At 34.8% G+C, this 24867-nt stretch overlaps 2 protein-coding genes across 2 annotated transcripts in view; both read left to right on the forward strand.

Annotated features, from left to right (window-relative positions):
• The window catches only part of LOC110380993 (dopamine D2-like receptor), a 214457-nt gene that overhangs the window by 145462 nt on the left and 44128 nt on the right, over positions 1–24867 (forward strand). The window lies entirely within an intron of this gene.
• LOC135117944 (uncharacterized) lies at positions 20748–23522 on the forward strand. The gene is made up of 3 exons (XM_064038558.1): positions 20748–21268; positions 21904–22128; positions 22550–23522. Exons 1-3 carry the CDS (start codon positions 21152–21154, stop codon positions 23132–23134), a joined length of 927 nt encoding a protein of 308 aa, XP_063894628.1. The 5' UTR covers positions 20748–21151; the 3' UTR covers positions 23135–23522.

Consider the following 24867-nt stretch of genomic DNA (forward strand, 5'->3'; position numbering starts at 1 on the left):
TTCACATTTTATTTTTACCGCGCTATTTGAATAAAGTATTTAACCATTTAGTTTCTCCCGTTTTATGAACTCGACAATTAAATGGAGCAATGGAATTTGTACGTTTTATAACTTTGGTTACTTTCTTCTTAAGTGCTCAGTGATTACCGCTTTCAAAAAATGGGAAATGCAAACCAGTAAGTTTTGCTAGATGACTGACTAATCGACCAACATGTTTCTAAAACCATTAGGTCTAGAACCATATCATTTTGCACAAGCTTCCAAAAATACCTAAGTACCTATATATCAAGAAGAGCTATTGCAAATTCTCGACTTCTGGTTAAATAAAATATGATAAAATTAACAACTTTAAAATTTTCAGTGCAGCCCTAGCTAGTCCACGAGGCGTGACTTATCTGGCCTAGAAGTGCGGGCCAAGCAAACAGGCTGTTGGCCTCACATTCAGGCCTCAGGCCTATTGTTGCCTCCACTTATTCTGCAGAAATGCTCCTTTGAACTGAACTAACGCTATTGGCTTCTGTTATGGGAATAAATAGGTTTGAATTTAGTTTTCTGTATTTTTTTAAAGCATGGGTAAATATTGGAATATTTACTTCATTTTTAGATGATATTGCTATTGCGAAATCGGTATGTGACTTATTTAATAATTTTTTCTCGTCGATCGGAACAGATTTAGCCAACAATATACCTAAAGAATATCACATAAACACTGGTAACATACTAATGTACGATGATAATTACACACATGACACAATCTTAAGCGAACTTACACCATGCACTACAAGCGAAATATCTAAGATCATTGATAACCTTGACAGCAATACCAGCACCGGACTAGATGGCATAAGCACAAAAGCGGTTAAATGCTTAAAAACCATAATTATTGACAAGCTTACTAATTGCATAAACAAATGTTTATCAAGTGGTACTTTTCCTGATACCCTCAAGTTAGCAAAGGTGAGTCCTATTTACAAAGCTGGGAATAGGACTGACCCAAATAACTATAGGCCTGTGTCGGTATTGCCTGTTCTGTCCAAAATATTTGAACGAGTTATGTATGACCGTCTAAATAATTATCTCACTCAAAAACAATTTCTAATAGAACAGCAATATGGTTTTCGTACACAATCAAGCACTAAAACAGCTATTGATCTTATCACAAAAATCAAAACCAACATAGATCAAGGAAACCTAGTGTTAGGGATTTTTATTGACTTAAAAAAAGCTTTTGACACAGTGAGTCACAAAAAGCTACTACAGAAATTATCCAACATAGGTGTCACTGGAGAGGCCCTTAACATTTTTAAATCCTACTTACAAGACAGAAAACAGGTAGTTAAAATAAAGGATACTACAAGCGCAATCAAAACCATGCCACCATACGGCTGTCCACAGGGCTCAATAATCAGTCCACTATTATTCTTAATCTACATAAATAACCTTAATAAAATTGGCTTAACAGGAAAGCTAACATTATATGCAGACGACACATGTCTTTTTTACTATGGAAAATCAATCCACAACATTATAGCCGACGCACAAAAAGACCTTGACCTCATTAACGAGTGGTTAAAATACAATCTCCTGACAATTAACACCTCAAAGACATCTTTCATGATATTTGCGGCAAAAAATAAAAACATACCAGACTTTACACAACTCAGAATAAATAATGAAACAATAAATCAATCAAATCATGAAAAATATCTCGGACTGTGGCTGGATGACAAATTAACATGGAAAATGCACATTGATCATACTAGAACCAAACTAACGTCAACACTAGGAGCATTACGTAAGGTCGCAAAGTGTATTCCACAAAAAGTACGTACAGTCATATACAACTCCCTCATCAAATCACACCTAGAATACCTAATTGAGGTATGGGGATCAGCTGCTGTAACCAATATAAGCCCACTTCAGAGGATACAGAATAAATTAATTAAAATATTGTTCCGATACCACTACCTCACCCCAACAAAATTATTATACAAAAAAAGTAAATTACTAAATCTTAAGCAATTATACATCTATAACACTTGCATTCTTATCAAAAAAATTATATCTAATCAAGTTTTAACTGACTTGCAACTACCTACAAAAACAAGTACACATAATTTAAGAAAGAAAAATAAACTACAACTCATTAAAGTTCGAACAAATTATGGGAAGAAAACGATATTATTTGAAGGAGCACAACTATACAATAATTTACCTAATGAGATGAGAGATTGTAACAACCTAAACGTATTTAAAAATAAACTTAGGAATTATGTATGCACACTATAATGTAAACCTAGATACTATACCTGGAGGTGTAAATAATTAATTTAAAAGGAAGTACTTTGTATCTCATTATAAGTGAACTGTATGTAAGTTCTTATGAGAAATAAATATCTTTAAACCGATTTATATTTTTCGCGGTATTACTTCCCATATCCTCATGGGTCTCCCGGGAGTGTCTTACTGAGCCCGCATTAAATATAGCCTATATTATCACTCGGCGGTAAGTGCAGTAGCTTCCTAACTGTGAAATATTTTTTTAATCTGTTCAGTAGAGTTGGAGAATACATATATAGAACAAAAAAAGAATTCTTCTTTCTAATATTTGTTTAGCTCACTACAATGCCAAGTAAGCAAGCATCTCAAGCCTTTCACAAACGTTATTCAAACAGTAATCCAACAAACAACCCTAACGTTATTTGTTTTGATATTAAACTTCTTCATAAGTTTTACAAGCACCACTCTAATCTATTCCCCTGTATCTCGTACCAACTGTTATTCTTTCATTTTCCAACTAGCAGGAACATTTTCATAACAAAAATTGCATATCTGAACTCATTTGTTCGGCAAACATCCCCTCGTCTTCGTAAATACAGCCTTAAGTGTGCTCTCGACCTACTAGTGTATGATTACAAAAATAATAAACTTTACTTGGGAACAAAGGGTCCAAGAGTGCATTACTTGACAATTTGGGATCCCTACTCGTAACATAAAAGCTAATCACAGTTTTTGGGTTAAGCATCTCCGGGAGACTGTAGCGAAGTTTTTTTACCAAGTTATTGTTTAATTAAATTATCTTCAATTTGTGATTGAGGTAGTTTATGTTTGGTAAGGCTTAAATTAAGTTGCATTTTGCATTTTGTTTCAAGAAATTATCGGTTAAGGAGTCTTTAGGGTCCTCTTCATAACTTTTTAGAGCACGTTTGTTGAAAAATACAATAGCTTAAAGAAATATCCATATTGATATCAATGTTTCATCTCATGCCTTGTCTAAGTTCTGCACATTAGAGGAATTTAGCCTTGTCTAAGTAGCCGGAATAAAACATCAACAACACATTTTTTCTATTCAAAACTCAAATAAGTGCTATTCAAATTCCAAATACTTGGGGACTAATAAAATAAATGTTGTCGAAAGAGCCGGTCCTTGAGCCAGTTAGAGTTATGGGTCCGAAAAACAAGTTAAGTTCAACAATAAAATTAATTCAGCGCAGTCGAATCTGTGTGTTATGTTCACAAAACGACAAGTATTCGCCTTCGTTTACATAAAGATGTTATTATTTCAGTTTAGAAATGCTTCCAATGGAATTCTCGGAATGAGTTACAGAGAGCATGGTAATCTAGGAAGAAATATAGTGGTAACTTATCACCTCATTCTCGGCTATTACGAATAGTACCTAGGAAGGCTGCAGTGTCCCGATAACGCTGGCACTGCTATCTAAGCCCGTGAAAGTGGAACGAAGATATACTTAGAGAACTGTCACATTTGGTAGAATACTCCAAAATTTTCGGAGGTGCACAATTTTATTTTCGCGTCTAGGAACAAGATATGAAGTGGCTTAGTGTCAACTCCTGGTTTTGGAAATGTGAGTCTTGCTGAAGCTTTCTTGACTTGAAAATAAATCCTAGTATGAGAATTTTGTTTTATGATATTACTTCGTCCCTTCAGCTAGTAAAAGTATATATGGATACAATAATGTATCTCAAAGTTGCTGAAACTATATTGATGTTTGAGTCATCTTTGAACAATTTGTCGTTTGTATGTCTGTCTCCACTTTCATGTCCAAAACAAACAATTGCGTAGATTCGTTTGTTTTGCTCTTTTTATTGTAACATGTTGTTTGTCGAACTACAGTGATGAGATGTTGGCAAACTTTGCAATCAATTGTTACTATATTTTAGGTTGGGGGCAAATAATACTCTAGCGTTGTGATTTATTTACGAACATTTTTAGAAGAGGAAGAAAATACATTCTCAAAAAAGATCCTTCTTTTAAGTTAAACCGTTTTATGATAGTCACATGATTAGATGGTATATTTCAAAATATTTAACACCATAAAATCCAGGGTTCTAGATTACAGCCAGTATACCTCGATATTATATCGCGTACAATCCCGAAACGAAGTGCCTTGTTGACACCATTTGTAGCCTCTTGACGTATAATAATACCGTACTCCAGTTAAAAAATGCCAAGCCATGAAATACTGGATGAAAAACAATGTTAGACTGTTTTGCTGTAATGTTTGGCTATTAAGGAAATATTGTCTAGATACTTCTGTACTTATATTAAGCGGGTTTTTTTTGTTTGTAACAAACTACTGAACCGATTTGAAAAATTCTTACATACTTGGAAAGCTACACTCGTAACATAAGCTATATTTTGTCCCTGAACGGGCAGAAGTTCGGCACGTGGCTAATTGAAGATACTGATAACGTTGATAAGTTAAATGTAAGTTACCTCAAAAAACTTCGTCAGTCAATTTCATCAAAATGTTGTGGCTTCATCCATTTTTTAAACTCTAAAAAATATAAACATCTCTATCAAAAAACCAGAAGAAGGTAAACAAATAAACAGTTTAGAGAGATTTCACTCAGTATACACTGCCTGTAATAAAATAGCGAAGAAAAACAAGGGGGGTCAGAATCACCAGTTTGCAGTTGACAGAAATGACTTAGAAGGACTTTGCCCCACTTTCCACTTGTAAACAAAATATCTTTGTATGCAATAACAGGGAAGTTTTGTCATTAGGAATATAAAATAGCTCGTGGTTGAAAGACAGACTGTTTGATAGTAGACTTTTCCCTCATTGACAGAAAAAATATACTCTTTTCTGTCAATTTACTCGGATATTGAATTTTTGTTTGGTATTTAATAGTATCTAGATAAAAAATGCGATTTCTTTCCTGCCTAACCCCACGACGAAATGTGTATTTTGCTTGATGAACATCGAACGAATCGTTTTCACAGCAGCTTTCGGCTTACGATATAAATTATTTACATAAAATTAAGTATAGTAGGTATGTATCTTGCAATATATATTAAGAAATGAAGCATTAAGCCTACATACTACAAAAATACTACGTATAGCTCACTAGAAGACAATCCTAAAGCCAACTTTCAATTCGGATATAACATTTTGACCAACATTGTTAAACTCCAGATACTCGTATATAACCGATACACAAACACTGGCATTATGCAATAACACGAACTTGTCAAATAACAAGCAACAACGGTGCAACTTTGTTCAATCTGTTATTATTAAATTTCTTGACGAAGTATTTTTTGTTTGGGGCGAATACTTTCCGTCGTAACGGCGGCCATCTTTGTTTCTCTGTAGCGAGGTGCATGAGTTACTGAATAATCGGGCCAATTACGCTGTTTGGTAATTAATTAAGTTATGAAGAACGTATTATACAGTCCATACACAGATTTGTTAATTTTGTTTACGTTACCTCTGGATAAATATGCCTAAAAATCAAGTCTTGATCCAAAATTACCAATCAACTCCTTGCTATATCTTCTTGCAGTCCCGTTCCTAATATATGTAGGTATGTATTATCCATTGATTTGCTAACTACAGATAGAATGTTGACATATTTATCCAAACTCATACTCATCAAAATTCTGTCAATTTCCCATCTCAATACGACAAATAGAGAGATAGAACTATGGGAATCGTTAATCAAAATAGTATAGATTCGCAGTGGGACTCATTTCCATCATCAAGTACCGGAGGAAGTATTGAGTGATCCTCAAATGAGGTAATATCCCGTTCTTCATTAAGCAGCCCAGTGATGAGCGTTATAAAGGAGTTCGTTATTAATGGATCGTTTGATAATTAGTCACGGTTCGTGGACTTTCTTACGGTATGCTGTTTAGGTATTACATTTTTATGGGGAACTTTTACTGTGTATAATTATTTTTGCCATAGGTTACAGAGACATGAATAAGCTTCTGCCACCGGTTTCACTCGCGTCCCGAGGGACTGTTTCTTGTCCGAGTGGGGAAGTAGTTCCATCGGGAACGTGGTAAAAATGCCGGTAGACGCTAGTGGTTAATATTCTCTTAAATCCTCAGACAGGATAATAAAAATAACAGAAACGATCACGCAAGCGAGGTTGCAAAATTTTTGGGGAATAATGCGCATAGCATTAAAAGTTAATTTCGCAAAAAAGGAACATTAAAACAAAGAACATTAAGAGGAACAAGGAAACTCGTTTTCTAATCTCACCAACATAAAATACACATGGATCTGTTAGCAAAATGTTTTCCAACTCAGTTGGGAAGTTTTAATTATTTTATAATTTATACCCTTGGAATACTAGACCAACTGGAAGCACCATTTCCTCACTGCGAAAGGCGCGACACAAGAGAGTCCATCAACGTCACTATCATCAGCCTTTTTATCGTCCTACTGCTCGGCACAGGCCTTCTCTCGAACATAGAAGGATTGAGCGTTAATCATCACTTGCCCAATGCGGATTGGTGATTTCAGATCTTTTAGTCCAGGTATCCTCGAGATGTTATCCATCACTTTTAAACAACCATTGTTATCCAAGAAATTTTTAGAGTTCATGTTTGTCAATTTAGTCTCAAGTATAACGATGTCATCGAAACTGCATGAGTGAGTTATTTATATTGATATTTGTTGTGCGCCTTGCCCTTTGCATATAAATTGGCAGACTTTTTCGCATACAGATTTGTGTCGGTGCGGTTCCATTTGGTTGAGTGCTCTAAGTTTATGCCCGACGAAGTTTCCAAGTTACGATGTAAGCAAGGAATCATGGCTTGTTTCGATACTTTGTTTTGAAATTATTATGCGTGTGAAGCGAAATATGCTTATAATTTATTATTTTGGTATAAGACGAACCTTTGTGATAAATGAGTTATTTAATCTCGTGAATAGTATTCGTATTTTGTTAGTAGTCATTAAAACCTCTTGACACATAATATGTGTCATATTTTGAAGAGTCTAAGCATTAATAAAAAAAAAACGATATACTTAAGAGTGGTATAATACAAATTAGACAATAAACCTCTTACCATTCTAAAAATAAGAATAAATAAGCTTAGACGTTAAGTTATATAATTCTATAGAATCCCGTAGAATATAAAGCCATCCCTATATTTATCTTCCATTCCGCTAGTTTAATTGTGACTGGTCCGGAAATTAGCAGTTTTTTAATTAACTTTACTTCAATGTTAACTTAGGAACTGCGGGAATATTAAATTTTAGCCGTTTTCTTAGTAATTTGATTAATATTGATGAAAGAAAAATATCATTTGTGGAGTGAAAATTAGTAAGGTAACTTTAGGAGAACTATTTTAAAGTGAGGAATAATTTAAATAGGGACTTCAAATCCAGCTTTAGTATAAAAGGTGTTATTAATACTTAAAAAGGTTTTTTTGTTAAGCTTTCACACTCAAACACCTCAACTAAATGTGAGAGACTTGGAAATTGTTGGTTAAGTGAAAACACGTTATCTGCGATAGGAATGTGATGAGCTACTTTTTATATGGGGGTTCATAGTTCGTTTTGGAATACTGCTAATTATAAAACGTAAATGACATTTATGAACATGAACCTAGATTTTTATCTGATAAATCCTCATAACCTTTTTTCGTAAGAAAAACACGTTTTATGAATGAATAATATTATTACGATTTACAAAAATAAAAAGCTCGTGTATGTAAAATGCTTGAATTACAGATATGGCTTTTATCTTCATTATGAACCATTAAACGCCATTAAAAAATATTTCATGGCCCATTAGACTTTATTTAGAGAATAACCTTCACTTTGCCCTCCCTTATCGCTTGCGTTTTAGGCTAACAAAGATTTCATGAGATTTCATAAATCAATATTACTTTATAATATGTCTAGCCTTTTCCCAATTATGTTGAGGTAAGCTTCCAGCCTCACCGAATGCAGCTGCGTTCCAGTGTTTTACACGGATCGACTTCCTATCTTATTTCAATCCAGTTGCAACCTTACAAAAGGGATATCACTATTTTGTAAGACTGCTGGAAAATGAGCATAACTCTTTTATACTTTCCTAGGATAAATAGACCTAACTATTTTTATTAAAAATTCGCCACAGGAGAAGTGGTCCATCGAATTTCAAAAATATTATTATTCTTCGCTCCTACCTAACAATTTTTAAAACACATTGTTTTGACCGTATAGAACAAAACGGTATCTGAACACGACTACAAAACCTGTGCAAAAATCTCGTAGAATATTTTTTTCCATCGTTTTTCAAGGCTTTTTGGTAGTCAGGTGTGGGTTATATGCCTTTTTTTAAAGTCAGCGATATCCGGGACATTTTTATGTCAAACACGAACTGAAACTCTGTCTTTTTTATGGAAGGTCGTGAATATTCCCACCATTTTTGTAAAAAAACAAAATACAAGGAAAATAAATAAAAATATTCTAAAAATGTTTGGTATGTTGTTCTAAATCGGTGTCTACTACCTAGGTTTATACCCAAAATATATTTTTCTAAAGAAAACTTGCTAACAGTCGACGCTTAAATACCTACGACAGTTAAGTCCTTCCAAGAATTTTGAGCCAATTATATTGCACAGTTTTCACGCAGTTATTTCTAGACAAATGCAAATAGGTAACAGAAATCCTTTTAATAGTCAACACACACCCATGTAGGCACGTAAAAAGGTATGTGATAAAAGCATGAAAGTTCTAAGATCACAGAAATATACTTTTGTTTTTTTTTTCACGGAATTCGATAATCACTTTTCAGTTATCCTTGATGTTGAAAACACTCCTTTTTGCTTTATATGTAAAACATTTCCTATATTATTTTTATCTATACCATTCGTTTTTATACCGACAACAAACATTCGCATAATTAGAGATACATAAGTAAACACACATTCACATAACGTTTATATAATAGGTCATCAAAGTTAAAACAGCGAATTAATTCAGACGTACGTAAAAACACAGTTACCTGTACAGCATATTTTCAGTTTAATTTCATCATAAATTCGGCGTTTCATTGCTCTTTGTATGTTATTACGTAACATCTCTAGAAACGTGAAATATAAACTCAAAAATTTCAAGAACAAATAGTACCTACTTAATATAGAGTATACAATATAAAACAACGCTTTTTCTCCATTCAAAACTGCGTACTATGAAAATATCTCTTCTCTAAGTAAATCGTAACTTCAAACTATCTCCTAGCGACAGTAAAAAGTCTCTCACGACCGTAATCTGTCCGAGGAAATAAAACTGACTATTATTAAAACAAACTCAATTCGCCCACTTCCAAAGTATTCCATTAATATTTTACGGCCATCCTCACCTCATATCGCGACATATCATCCCCATATTTCATATGAGCTGTGAAAATTTTACTATCAAAAACGTCATAAAGTACCATTCGCTCAGCCTTCTTTATACATGTAAATGTCTCTTATATACGATCCTAATATCCAAAGGCTTTAGATCTATTTGTTTTTACTCCAGCCATTACATAAAGTTATATACATTCACTTTTACGTACAAACATTACTGTAAATAGCAGAATTTTGTTATTTTTACTCACAATTTGTGGGTTCCATTAGGTACTATTTTGGCGGAGTTTTTCAGGCAGGTCTAGTGTTATGTGAAGGAGGATAATTTTAGACTGAAACGTTTGAGGGCTGAAAAAATATTGAATTTTGTTTGAGCGTTTTTTGTGGTGTTCCGAAATAGGATTTAAACAAGATCTAACCGTTTTGTCCTGACACAACAAACAACCGATAAGGTTGTGTTCTAAAATAAATCAAAAATATTTCAACAAACTCTGGTGAACCGAAAAAAGTAAGCAGTAATTAAATACTATTTCTAATTTTAGCTCATTACTCTTTTCTTCCAAGCTCTAAGTACTTCGACACTAATTTCATCTCTAATTAATCCGTCTGAGGCCCTACACGTGATTTTACGTGTGTATTTAACCCTCCGCTGCTCACTTTCAATTAAATCGCTTTCATTGCACTGAAACCAATTAATGGTCTTGGCAATCAAATGAGATGGTAGCGAGACGCTTAATATAGCGTCGCAATCTAGCTGGCTGTACATTTTATTGCATCTATTAGGTTTAATGCAGTGAGATAAAGGTGCAGACAGATACTGTTAATGATTAATTGAGTTCAATTAACAATTTTGCAATGAGCTACGGAAGTAACGTTTGAGAACTTTGCTTTGTAACTGTTAAGAAATTTTGTTTTCACTGAAGCGTAAACAGCTTAGCAAAAAGTATTGAACATGTTTTTTTAACCGACTTATCGTATGAAATATTGTTGCGTAATTTCCAGTTTCAGAACTCGCACATTTCTTCTGAAATTATTCTTGTTCATTGATTCTCATAAGCTTAAAATTATTTTTCTTCAAAATTATAATTCGTGTTTGTTTTCTATTTACAGGTAAGCAATGGACTTTCAAAAATTCTCCTAACGAATTTAGGTGAGTTAACAGCATTATTTTCAGGGAAAATCGAATTTTGCGAAACAGATCGCATTGGGACTCAGAACAAATCGTAAGGTGTATGTTCGTAACTCGATAAAAAATGGCAAATCAGATCGTTCGTCCTACGAAATTTGATAACGTGTATCTTGGGTACAATTACTTTGTTATGATGGTATTTTCGACCCAGATGTCGCAGTCGGAGGGTTACTTTTTGGGACGATATTATTTTATGTATCTGTACGTTGTTGAACGGATTTTTTGGTTTGATTTCTGATTTTGATTGTCTGGTTTTCGTGTATTTATTTTCTAGGTCTAGGAAAAAAATAAAAGCTCCTGTTATCGAAAACATTTTTGTACTTCATTCCTTTTTGGTTTAAAAATTATGTGCTACATCATTTTCTTCTCGGCTATTGTAAAACCGTTTACATAAAAGCAACGAAGCTGCTAAGAACAGCTCAGAATTTTCCATTCTCAGTAAAAATACACGTAACATTCTCCCAACACCGATCAACATAGAAAAAGGAGCCTATAAATTTTTCACACAACACGACACGTCTCTTACTAACTGTAAATAAATCCGGCCACAGCTCACCGATTTTCCGACAAAAAAGAGAAAAAAAAGTGATTAAAAAAAGTCGCATCGCGCGTAGGTACTTTGGTCGCGTGAAACCTGTCAGTCGCATAAAGTCGTGTTTTCGCGTTTGAACCATTCTGTCTGTGGGTAGGATATCTCACGTTAACTGACGGCTGTAACCGCTAAACCTCCCACGTTAAGCTATTTAAAAATACAAAAAATGTTTGTCTTTTTTACCTTTTTGTTTTATTGGACAAATGTAAAGGGTAATCCTGTTTCCCCTTAAGGGTAGCGGTGCTTATTTAACACCATTTTTTTTCTGAAATTGTCACAATCGTAAATCAGGTGTGATGGAAACCCTGATCGACAAACCAAATGTCCAATGTTAAATTAATGGGATAGTCATCCTTGTTTAGCCTCGATATTTTTCTGGTGATCAAATTAAGCTATTGAACATTCACTTTCAGGAATAGTAGGAAATTCCTTTTGTGGCTTGTATAATAAATATGCAAAAAAAAAACTATGCATGATTTATTTTTTCATCAGTTTTCGACCATCTATTCTTCCTATTGTTTGTGTTTATTGGTTCTGTGCAATATGTTCGATTAGTGTTTGCGCAAAAACAAATAGTTTTTCTGTCTTTCTGAAGCCAAGAAAATAACTTCAGAAAGACATACCTAATTGTAATTGATGATACGACATCAATACAAAAATACAATTATATTCGGATTTATATTTTTACTGTCCAAGATATGTTTCATTGCCAATATATGTAGGTACGGCGTATGTGGACCGTGGAAATTCTGTTACTCACTGATGAAAAAGGGATTTAGGCAATATACTCAAACTGGATTTCAGTAGATTTGTACCAAATTGAGTTAAGGGTTTCTATGATCAAATAGGAGTCGTAAATAGGTGAAATATTTAGAAATAAATTGTGTATTATCTTGCTATTGGCTAGAGTTCAGCACCAATCTGACTGAAATAACGGTTTATGCTATTTGCTTACTGTTACATTACATTTTTAAGTGTTTTGAATGAGATTTTCAAAAAAATATTCCTCAGTGTATAAATCTTGCATTTTTCCTTATATTACCGAAACTATAGTACAACACAAAAATCTCTTTACGTACATTCAAAAAAGAAAACCACATCATACTCAAGATATTCACGTGCATTTCAAAAAAGTTATGATTTAAAAACTTACTTCGCACTGTGAATGAACATTGCAAATGCATTCGTACATTTTACGAATTGCTTCGGTGGAGTGATGACTTGCGCAAGACGGCTGGCAGGAGCTGGATGCGAGTAGCCGAAAATCGATCTCAGTGGCGTGCACTTGGAGAGGCCTATGTCCAGCAGTGGACTGCGATAGGCTGATGATGATGATGATGACGAATTGCTTCCATGTCAACGTCCAAATAGTTTTTAATTTTGTTCGTTTCCGAACGTGTCTGTTCAAGTTAGGTTGTACTTTTTTTTGTATGAATATATATATCATCGTTTGGATAGTTCACTTATGATGAAGAGGTGAAAAAAATCGTATTTTTCAGACTACTTAAGTTAAGGACAGACATAGATATCTGGTGACAAAAATATGGCTTTGGATAGCTTTGGTAGGTCTCAAACCTATCAAAGCTATCCAAAGCTAACTTTAATAGTCTCAATTTCTTTCAATTAATGATTTTACCTCTAATAGGTACACAGTAATTATTGTGTTTTTGAAGTCACGTATTTACCTAAAAGCGTAAATATGAACGTTGTGATTGTCCTCGATCTCTCAATTAATTATTGTTTTGCCTCTAATAAAAAAAACAAGTTTTTTAAGTCACTTTTTTACCCAAACCTGTGTTCAATTCCCACTTCTTTACCTAAACCGAAACAGAATGTTTCCACCGTGAATACATTATGTAAAGTAAACAGCCTACGCTTCTCAAACGACCTACAAATACAACCCCACTTTACGAGCCATTCACAAATGGAATTTACACCGATAACACCTTGATACCTAATTTATTTATTTATTAAAAAGGCCGCATATGTTCAACCCTAAAACGCTCATAAAAAAACCCTAGCAATAATTTCCCTAACAGCATAATTAGGTATCCTTACCTTACGAAGTAACGTCCAATCGTAAAAATAGCAATCAGAAATTCGAATCGTAAATAAAATGTAAAAAGCAATGTTGGGGAAGAGTCGATAAATTATATCGAGAATCGTCGTTTAGTGTTGGTCGATAAACATGGCCGTCTAAGTGCTGAGTGCAAGCAATAAATTCACGCTCGCTGCAATAGGGACCAGCTTGGTTTTGATGACGATTGACAACAAGGAATTTATGAGGCTAATTCCGTATTTTTGAATGGTTTTCTGTAATTGATGTGGAGATTTAACTTTTTTTTATTTCCGTGTTCAAATATTTAAATAGACATGAACATTATAAAAAGCAATTTAAGGATTTAGCAACGGTTGCATTTACATCAATCTTCATTCAGAGGTTGACTTTAAATGATGTTAAAACAAACTTTTAGAACGTTTATTCCAACATCTTTATGTGAAGATGTTCACACAACATATTCTTGTTATTGTGCACTGCTAAACATCACAGTTGTCTTGCATTACATAGGTTCCAACTTTTAACTAGGTACCTTAATGTACACAAAAACAGGAACAAACAATCTAAATCTATCGAGAAATTTTTACATTAATAGACACATGCAGAACACTAATATGGTTCCTTTTTATTCTTTGTTCCATAAATAGCCAGCAATGCATTCCGTAAAGTACATAACCCGTCTTATTTGTGTACCACATAGGTCCATCCATCAAGATAGCGCAGTGTATCTCTCGCGACAATAAAATAAATCCTCATATTATTTCAGTTCAATGGGTTTTACGTGATCCCGGTGCAAATGGACTGATCTGGCTCTGACTGTGTTCAAGCTGACGTTGTTTCGTAGTGAGTAGAACTTGTGTTCTAGGACATAGTTTATTAGACGGACATGGATAGTTTTTAAAAGGCAAAATATGGAATCGAGAATAGGGTTTTTCTATCTTCCTTTACACACTTATCCGACTTTTAGAACGATAACATGATGGCGAGACCAAAACTTTGTTATAACGTTTTACAGTAAAGGCAAAACCAATTAAATATAATTTTAAATCACTTTAATATCTTCCAAGATCATTATGAACGAGAAAAATCAGTATTTCCTTTTGCCACGTGGAGTGGAATCGATTCGAACGGCAAAAAAAATCTAAAAGGCTCTCACGCACTCTGCTCTTAATTTGAGGAAAACGCGAAAAAGAAACCACTTGAAAGTGACGTGAATACTTGATGATAGCTTAGTGGCAATAATCATTTGTGCCAATTACGTATCTAATGGATTTCCTTGTCTAATTACGTCTGTTTTTGGAAACGCATATTTACTCGGCCCTTTGGAAAATTCCTAAAACAAAGTAACATTTTAAGCACCGAAATTTAAATTCAGACATTTTATTTTTAAAAAGAAAGTTTGACCACATTTTATTTCGAGTTAAGTTTATTTATAAAGTCGTATTACTTAAAAAAAAATAACTTAGACGAAAATACAATACGTTAGCTTTTGCACCAGTATAAACTAAAGACCTAATTAGGATGTTCCGTCGAGATGATTTTATTTTCACTTGCAAACGAAAAAGTGTTCGCAGCCGTAGTTTTAAATATTACATAGATACTAGATATTCTATAGTTCCACTCACGTCCTAAGGGGACTTCTTCCCGCGCCCGGCTAATCGGCTAAAAATAGCTTAAGTACCTTTCTTAGGCTCTTCTATACCATTATGGATACTAAATTCCATTTAAGTCCATTAAGTAGTTTTGATGTGAAAGCTAGAAATGCCGTGTTACTTCCACATTTACCTATAATAACATTAAGTATTACATACATATACGTATACATAACACTTCTAAAAATATATTTGTAATTTACCACGAATCACTAAGGCTTAGGCTCACTAATGACGACGAGAATTCATTCAAAGAGATGCCTCACAAGATCCATCTTTGATGTCCGATATTTGATATTTTGGGCCCATTCAATACCTCGCTACAATTATTGGGGCCACAAAAGATACATAAAGACACAAAGGGAAGTAGTGTAATAGATATTCTTGTAATAGCTGCCCGTGGAAATTATTTTGGAATATTTTCGTGGTAGGTCAGACTTTTCTTGGTAAAAAAACAGTTGAATTCCGGATATAGGCACAGTCACGGGTGATTATTTTTCGAAAAATGCTCTTGCATGTAAAGCATGCCCAGAAATAAACACTAGTGTTTAATGAGGTCCCTAAGATCTCAGTTTCATTTCCGAGTTTTGTCCCATCCACTGCCCAAGGCGAACTATAAACTAACCTAATGTTTTCATATTATAATAGGACCAAGCATAATTCAGTTATCAATTCACAAAAAAGACATGGGAGCCATTTTTCTTTTTCCGAAATCCGTTTCCTACCTATTCATCTAAGAGAAACATTAGCAGTACTTTCTCATGTACCAACACCATATTTCATTCGCACCGCGAGAAAAAAAAATATGGCGGATTCTTTTTTCAAAGTCATGTGTCATTTCTTGCTTAGTATTCAGAGCGCGTTGACGTGCGGCGCGGCTGTCATGTGTACCGATAGTTTTTATTTATTTCATGCTTAGAACTTTGGTCGCAAAATGTTATGTTTAATGTTTTGGGTTCCTTAGAAGTTTATAAGTTTATTGGCTTAGTTTTTCTGTTTGAAAAGTTTTTGTATTAGTTTTGTTTTATATCTTTAATTTGAATAGAAAAATGTGGAACATAAAAGCCTATTTACACTATTTTATATTTACGTTATTTTTTATAGGTTTTAATATACTTTACTTATAAAGAAAACTCCAAAACCAATATTGAAAGTGCAAATAGTTTTAACACGTAGAAAATAAATTCTTAGTCTAGAAGACTTTGTAGAAAGAATATTCTAAACAGTATACTTTATGCGTTGTCCAGATAAAATGTGGACGGTAGACTTCAGTAACTTACTGTAAAGTTCCTGAAGTTAGTACCCTTTCAGCGTGATTATACTTGTGTACATGTTATTCAAGAAGAATGTTTTACATGACTTTCAGTTATAATATGCAATTTATAATTAGTTAATGTAATTAAAATTTAACGAAAAGCAATATGAGACCAAGTTTCTTGTAAGTAGAGTTTGTTTGTTTAGTGTAGTTTTCCATATAATGTAGACATTAAAAAGTACCAAATAATTTTGATTTTAAAAACCTACACATAGATTATGAAATTCCACACGCACCGTAACCGGATCGCAATCTGGGTGCTTTCCACAACATTTAAGTTTTATATTTTTATACTTTCATCAATATTTTTCCAATGAAACCTATCTATGTATATCACAATTCTATCAAGCTGTCAGTTTTTCATACAGTATTCGCTTTGTGGATCAACTGTTGAAGCTGTCAGTTGCAGGGACCAATAATAACTCAACACGCGTACATGCGATTGTATTTTGTTTTGTTTTAAACTTATCTTTTGAAAGGTATATGTTTTACACTGGAGAATTTTCCGCGCGTAGCAAACATAAGAACGTAAGGAGTTGAAAATTAATGAGCTTTAATAAAGATTAAATCTTCTATGTTATTATTAAAATACAAAATAACTTTAAACACGAAACTACAAAGTCTGTTTGTTACGCTTTATTATACCATTTTTTTAAATAAAAACCGAGTTATTTAATAGATGTTTATTTAAGTTTTCTGTTGATGTTTAGGTAACTGGGTTCAGAAGGTCGGATAGGCAGCCGCTGCATGTCACTGATATATTCAGTTTAGTTCAGCAACCGTTTAAAATAGAAGCGGACCACAACATAATTATGTAATTGGGAAAAAGTTAGGCAGATGGTTAGGCAGATGGATGATTTGAACTTTCTGGTAAAAAATCCACGAGGCTTACCTACTGGATATCGTGAACAGAATATGTAAAAATACAACTTTATGAGACAAAGAAGATATGAAATTCACAAATCTGAATTTGATATAAATCTTCCTAGATATGAGCCAAATGGCTTGCGCTATGCAGCGAAATATGAACTAGCGCCGTGATTTGTGCTATCTCGTATATTGCCAAATATCTAGTTTTGTACTAAGGCGTGGGCTCAGTGGTTAGATCCTGTGCTGAGTAACGCAGGTTCGATTCCTCTGTACTATTCATTTTAGTAAAATATCCCGGTAGCGTTTTTATGAGCTATGTAAATCTAGAACCCCAAAACAAAGTCACTAAATTATTTATCGTAATTTGAGACTGCCAATTCTGATAATAATATAATCTAACCCGTAACAACCAGAAACTTTAAAACTTCCAAAATCACCTGTGCGTTAAATAACGCTAACATGATTTTAAACTGCAAAATAATCTTAGTTGGTCTTACAGGCCAACGTACTACCATTAGTCTTCACCGTTTGGAAGACACCAAACGTCTTTTATCGCCTCTTAAACTTCCACTTACGCTGGTTACGTACGGAAATGTTAGAGAAAATATAGTTTTCTAAAGACATCTAGTTAAAAAGAACTCTTTTAGTAACATTTTAGGATCTCAGTTTCACGTACAACCTCGGTTCAAGAATTTGGATTGGGCCCGATTTCACATAATTATATCGAGTTAAACTTACCTCCTTAGTTTCTTTGATTTTACCCCTAAATTAGCTAGCACTAGTGGTTTCATGTGCGAATCGTATAGGCTTCCTCAATAAATGGGCTATACAACAATGAGATGCTTTAGTAGTTCCTGAGATTAGATCTTTGAACATCCAAACAAATAAACTCTTCAGTTGTATACTCGTAATATTAGTATAGGAGAATGATACTGAACCAGATTTACAATGATATTGATACTATTTAATTTAACTATATGGGTATAAATGAGTTTAAAATCGACATTCAACGTGTCTGTTAAACTCGGTTGTCAATAGTGAAAGTCTTTCCTAAGTTAAAGTCTTTGAACCGAGAGTTTTAAAATGTTTGTAGCCACCTTTAACCTATTTCGCGTCTATCTTTTTGGCTCGGAATCGATCCCGGAAACGATATTCGAATGCAGAAATTGGCAGCCGTGCCAACGAGGTTTCAACTAATAGTTTTTGGAAAAAACATGGTCATTGAAAATTAGTATATGTATAGAAACATTAATGCCTATGTAAGGGAAAATGAGTTGAATTACTTACGACAGCTTTTTTGTTGTCCAGTACTATAACATTATAAAGCTGAAGAGTTTGTTTGCTTGAATGTGTTAATCTCAGAAAGTGCTGGTGCAATTAGATTTTTTTTTCAGTGTTGTGTCGTTAGGTAATATCTACGGAACGCTGGTGAAACCGGTGGCGAAAGTTACATATCATAAATATGTAATATCGACTATTTTACAGATTACCTACAAAATAATTTGTCCCATACCAACTTACATAACCTTAGTATATCACAAACGAAGCACTGATTACAAAACAAACGAACACACTACTACTTACTACTACACTACTACACACTTCAGGTAACAATGCTTAAAACAAAATATGTTTGAGCGAAATAAGCGCTCTCAGAACATGGAATCCTGCACTTAAAGCTATTATCTTAATGTAAGATAGTTTTAAGCACAACGGCACTCTCTTCCCAGACTCGAGCAATCTCCTTTCACATTAAAAGAATTAAAATTTCAGTTTCCAAGGATTATTTTAATGTATTACTTTGTAAGGTGAAATTGAATTTGGTATTAGATGGTCTTGTTGAAGGAGTTTATAAATAACAGTGTTTTAAATAATACTAGACTTTTCAAGTTATTTTTGGTGAATATACCTATCTAAGTATCTATGTTTCGAGATTTAATTTTACGGTTAACGCAATTTCAGCTGAAAATCGATTTAGGTACTGTAAAAATTCTGTAAAATGTTTTGTAAGGTAAAATTGGTCCCGCTATTTCAAAGATTAGCTGGAACTCATTGATCGACAGACATACTTATGCAGTAGTTAAAAACGGCTGTCTAGCTGAAGTCAAAAGTCACACTGATGTTTTTTTTACAGTGCGAAAATCATTATCTTGCTTCATGATATTTACAGCCACTTTTTTATCTACATTGAGCAAATATCCTTCCTCTTCTTACATCATATAATCTGCTTTGTATGTCCTATACCTAGATACACAGGCAGTAGTATTATATAGGTACATATAAGGTGTATTCTCACTGTAATGCCTTTTGTTAAAGCACAATAACACAGCGGAGTGTGCGTGGGTGTGTTTGTAAGGCTCTGATACTGGGATTTGTACTAATAGTTTTAGCGTAAGGTGCTGCTTGGGTATTTCTTTGCAATTGTTTATTTTTATTTTTTGTCTTTGGTTGAGTGATCATTGGTGATGATTACCGATGGAGATCAATGTGAGTGAAAAGTCGTTTTATACCTGTGGAAAAATAGAAAAAAAATTGTTTTAAATTACCTAAAAAGACACTACTTACTCATAATATTCCTTGTTTAAATTAAGGTTACCAGAAAGCCAATATTTCACTAACACTTACTATAAACTAAACTTTGTGTGAAATCTTACACAATTTATCATAACCATCGTTCTCAAAATAATTAATCCTCATTACAAATTCACAAGATAATATCCCATTAAATTCCCATAGTCTCATTTACAACATTCCATGGTATGCTATGGTGTCAACGCGGACATTAAGCTCCCATGGACTAAGGAAACATGAGCGGAGATGCCAGTAGATAATGTAAGTAGGTCAAACGCCTTCTAGGTCGAATTCGTACAGTGGACAAGACTAAAACGATCAATTACGAGGGAAATAACGAGGCATTTGAGTCCTTTAAGACAGATGTCAACGATTTTTGGTATTACAAAAAAATGGTCGGGTACAGAAGGTGTGTAAGAGCGAAAACAGTAACGTTCCTCGTATCCCGCTCACCCGCATTTTGGCGCGCTACTTTCTTAGGAGATTTTCCGTTATGGCACCTCCGCTAGTCATTTTGTTCTCCATGGCGCCCCCCTTCACCTGAGCGTTTGACGTCATGGCGGAACATAGGGAGACGAAATTAATGGTGTTTAAAACACCATCCATCTTTGGTTTTATGGAGAGGAAAGGCGTGTTTTATATTCAGCAGGTAAGCTGTCAAATACTTAAGGGGTAATAATTTTGGAAAGTTTTTTTGAGAAAATGTGGGATTAATAAAATAAGGTCTTGAACTTTCTGTCGTTTTGTAGGAAGAAATATGAACATAATGAAACAATCTACGACTGAGTCAAATAAGATGAAATTTTATATGGTGACTAAGGTGCGATTCAGAACAGAATTTCAGGTTTAAGAAGACAGTAGTAAGTATATATTTTTTTCTACAATATGTAGGAGAAGGGGACTTCTGGGCCCAGCAGTTAACTACCTGAAATATGTATTAAAAAAACCGTTACATTTTTTTAAATAAAATCACAAAATATGGTACCAGGATTCTACCCAGGAAGAGAGAAAACTTAAATTAAGATAATAAGACTAAATAATCGATTAAATAATGCCTGAAATGCCTGAATTACTAGTAATCTACTGTATTTTTATTCCGGCAACACTTGTTGGTGGCATGCGTCTGTCACTGACTGACAGATGCACTCGTTTGTTTTCTTTCATTCTGAGTGCGCACATATTTTCCTGGTTTTACTATTTAAACCCACGACCTTGGCTTTTCGACGGATCTTGCTACTCTGAATTACCTGGCTCTCGATTTTGGACAACTGTTACGCCTATCGATTGGATATCGACGACATGGATCGCTGTATGAATTGTACGATTGCGCTTGGTCGCAGTAATTCTATTGGAAGAAAAGTCTTGGAGGATGAGGCGATTTTAACAGTTATTCGTCAGTGGCGTGCATCTCAGCCTGTAAGTTTTTACCCATTTTTTACATATTCAAATCGTGCTTTTAGCAAGCCATTTTAACTTCATATCTATCGGTTTATTGGACAGTATTATATTAGATCAATAGTCAATTAGTTAGCTTAAGGTCTCTGCACACAGCGGAGCGGCGCGGCGGGACGGGACGGCGACGCGACGCTGAGCAGTTGTAATGGTCTCACACAGGGCGTGGCGCGGCGGGACGGGACGGCGACGCGACGCTGAGCAGTTGTAATGTACTAGAGCGACAGTTACCGTCGCGTCGAGCGGGCGGCTCTGTGTGAAGTCGTCCATAGTATCTAGATGACTACGACTTCACACAGAGCCGTCCCGCTCGTCGCGACGGTAACTATCGCTCTGTGTGAAGTCGTCCATAGTATCTAGTACATTACAACTGCTCAGCGTCGCGTCGCCGTCCCGTCCCGCCGCGCCGCGCCCGCTGTGTGCCTTTAAATAGACATATATTTTAATCTGTGGAATGTGGAGTTTGATCATTTCTCTTATAAAAAAAGTGAAGGTCACCCTCGAGTCCCGATAAATCAATTTCGGTCTCGGTTGTGACATCGACATTATTGAACATGCACTAGGGGTTGAACAAGATTTAAATGGTTATGTTATTTCAGGTAACCAGTGAGAACGTTGTATGCCAAGCATGTTGGGACTTGGCCCAAGATGTGGTTCTTGGAAGACGTGCGATTGATGCACCAACCCAAGTTGGCCATTCAAGCGTATGTCTCCGCTGTGGTCGTTCACTCTTAGCCCGGCGGTTCAACCACCTTCTTCGTAATGATTCTGCTCGTGAATCTGCGATATATAATGTGATTAGAGAGTGGATTCTACCACAAACGGTAAGATAGTTTAGTATTATATTTTAAATTATTTAAACTATATCTATACTAATATTATAAAGTGAAAGAGTTTGTTTGGTGCGTTCAACGCACTAATCTCAGAATCTACTAGTCCGACTTTAAAAATCTTGTCTGTTAGATAGCCTATTTATTGAGAATGGTTACATAACATTACGCTACATCCAATAGCAGCGGAGCAGTAAACAAAGATGCTAGTGAAACCGTGAGGTTCAGCTAGTTAAAATAATAAAACATTTATTTGTAAAGCTAACATGATTTAAAACTAGCACTAAATCATAAAAATAAAACACTTAACTGAAAGACAAGGGCACCCGACACAGGTTAGGTTAGGGTTATTTTTTTTTATTACTATCTGGACTACTGTATTATAGTATAATAGTGAATTTTTATTTTTTTGAAGGTGGACGAGGCAAGTCGTATATGCCATTCCTGTTGGATATTAGCAGACAGAGCTGCTGTTCATATGAGTACAGGTCCTTCGACTTCCTCACAAAGTAACCCACCGCCAGCCCAATCATCAGTTGGTGTTTCTGTTGGACAATTGGATGAAAATCATGACAACATTCTACACGAACCTGAGAATGTTTCCATTCAACCAGAACAAAACCAAGGTAATGATGATGTGCATGAACCCTCAGTGGAACTACATTCACCAAGTGCCCCAATTGTGGAACCAGTACAACAGCACCCTGAACCAACAATTGTATTGCCAGATTATATGCGGGCAGTTGAAACAGAGCGACGGTGCTTCATAGAAGGTTGCCAGAGAACTGAACGATATAGAGTTCCTCTAGCAACGAGAAAAATGTTGCTTAATGAGCATAAATATTATGTACCACAAAATAATCGACTTTGTGATATACATTTAGTAATTGAGGCATGGGACTTCCTTGATAGTTTAAGGAGTAATTATTTACAAACATTTACTGCAAGACATATCCAAGATATGTTTACACTAAAAGAAACCCCAAAAGAAAGGTTTTGAATTTTGAAAATATTGATAATATGGACGACCATGTTGTGCATACCTGGATCGGGTTTACTAAAGTTCAGTTCCGTCAATTATTTGATGAGGTTCCACAATTGATAGAAATTCGTAATAGTTCTTCAGTTTTAGCAGCCTATCTTATCAAATTAAGAAGTGGGGACTCAAATGAAAGATTAGCAACATTATTTAAAACATCTAAGAAAACTTTAGCCAAGTGGCTGTGTCAAGCCCGTGACATATTAACTGAACATTTTGTGCCTCGGCACTTAGGTTTAGAACACATCACTAGAGAACAAATAAAAGAAAGGAACTTAGCCATTCCTAGTGCTTTATTTGAAGGAGATTCTAGGCCCATCGCTATATTTGATGGAACTTACTGTTATATTGAAAAAGCTCTAATTATTTATATCAAAAACATACAGTTTGCATAAATATAGGAACTTAACCAAACCTTTTTAATGGTGTGCACAGATGGTTACATCATTGATGTTTTGGGCCCCTATCCAGCTACCACGTCAGACTCAGATATAATGAGACATGAATTTTAAGTGGAAACCCACTCCAGGATTTTTCCAAAATGGTGATGTATTTATACTGGATAGGGTTTCCGAGATTCATTACCTTTGTTAAACCAATGTGGATATAGGACATACGTGCCTGCTACTTTGGCGCAGGGTGAAACACAGCTGTCAACACTTGACGCAAACAAATCGAGGGCAGTCACCATTTGCCGTTGGGTCGTTGAGATTGTGAACGGTAGGTTTAAAAGAGATTTCAAATTATTCAGGCAATGTTATTTTAATACAGCCTCAAGAAGTTTAATAAGAGATTTTAAGGTGGCTGCTGCTCTCATAAATAGGTTTCACCCTCCCATAACCGATAGAATAGACTGTGGGGCTATCATTAATCAGATTAATTTAAATATGAATAGACATAACATATTAGGTGATTTTATTGTTAACAACCAATATAATAGACGTAGGGCTGATTTTGAAACAATAACTATTCATAATGATAATTTAAATGATTTTCCCCAGTTGTCATATGATGAATTAATTCTTGTATGCTTAGGTACATATCAATTAAAGCAGGCACGGTCCTATTTTGGTGAACATTTGCGGGGAAATGATGGGTTTATAATAGAAGTGTGCAGGGAGGTAAGCAGCAGCCTTCTTCGACAGCTGTCAGCTTCAAATACTTCTTGGTTATTGCGAGGCCGAATACAATCCCGCCATATAAGTCGCAAAACATATTTTGTTTATATTTTAGTTGATAGCTGTCGAAGAGGACGAGATTCAATATTATCATATTATTGTAATTGTATTGTAGGTAGAAGAACTGTAGGCTGCTGTGCCCATGTAATGTGCATTATATGGTATCTCAGTTGGGCAAGATTCCAAGAAAATATCGTACCCCCTGCACAATTTTTAGATGACATTCTAATAATAATTGAAGATGAATGATAATACATGTTTAATTATTAAGTATATTGGTGTTTTATTTTACTTCCTTCTCCCTTTTTTAGTTTTTAAAAGGTTGGTTCCTGCTGCTTATAGGTTACAGGAAATTGCAAGTAGAAACTTGTCTTCGACTATAGCGAAAGGCCGCGTTTCCACTGACGCGGAGCTGGGCGGAGAGGAGCTTAGCGGTGCACAAATTGACCAATGATTATGCTTGAAATCTCCGCTCCGCTTCAATGGAAACAGTACGAGCGGGGTGGAGCAGAGCTG

This window comes from Helicoverpa armigera, chromosome 16 (genome assembly GCF_030705265.1).
Source record: "Helicoverpa armigera isolate CAAS_96S chromosome 16, ASM3070526v1, whole genome shotgun sequence".
Classification (NCBI taxonomy): Eukaryota; Metazoa; Arthropoda; class Insecta; order Lepidoptera; family Noctuidae; genus Helicoverpa; species Helicoverpa armigera.

What these genes read in the sequence shown, in the direction of transcription:
- LOC135117944 (XM_064038558.1), top strand. Translation starts at nt 21,152, where the DNA reads ATGGATCGCTGTATGAATTGTACGATTGCGCTTGGTCGCAGTAATTCT. An exon ending in AGTGGCGTGCATCTCAGCCT is followed by an intron (nt 21,269 to 21,903) that starts GTAAGTTTTTAC and finishes ATGTTATTTCAG; the next exon opens with GTAACCAGTGAGAACGTTGT. An exon ending in AGTGGATTCTACCACAAACG is followed by an intron (nt 22,129 to 22,549) that starts GTAAGATAGTTT and finishes ATTTTTTTGAAG; the next exon opens with GTGGACGAGGCAAGTCGTAT.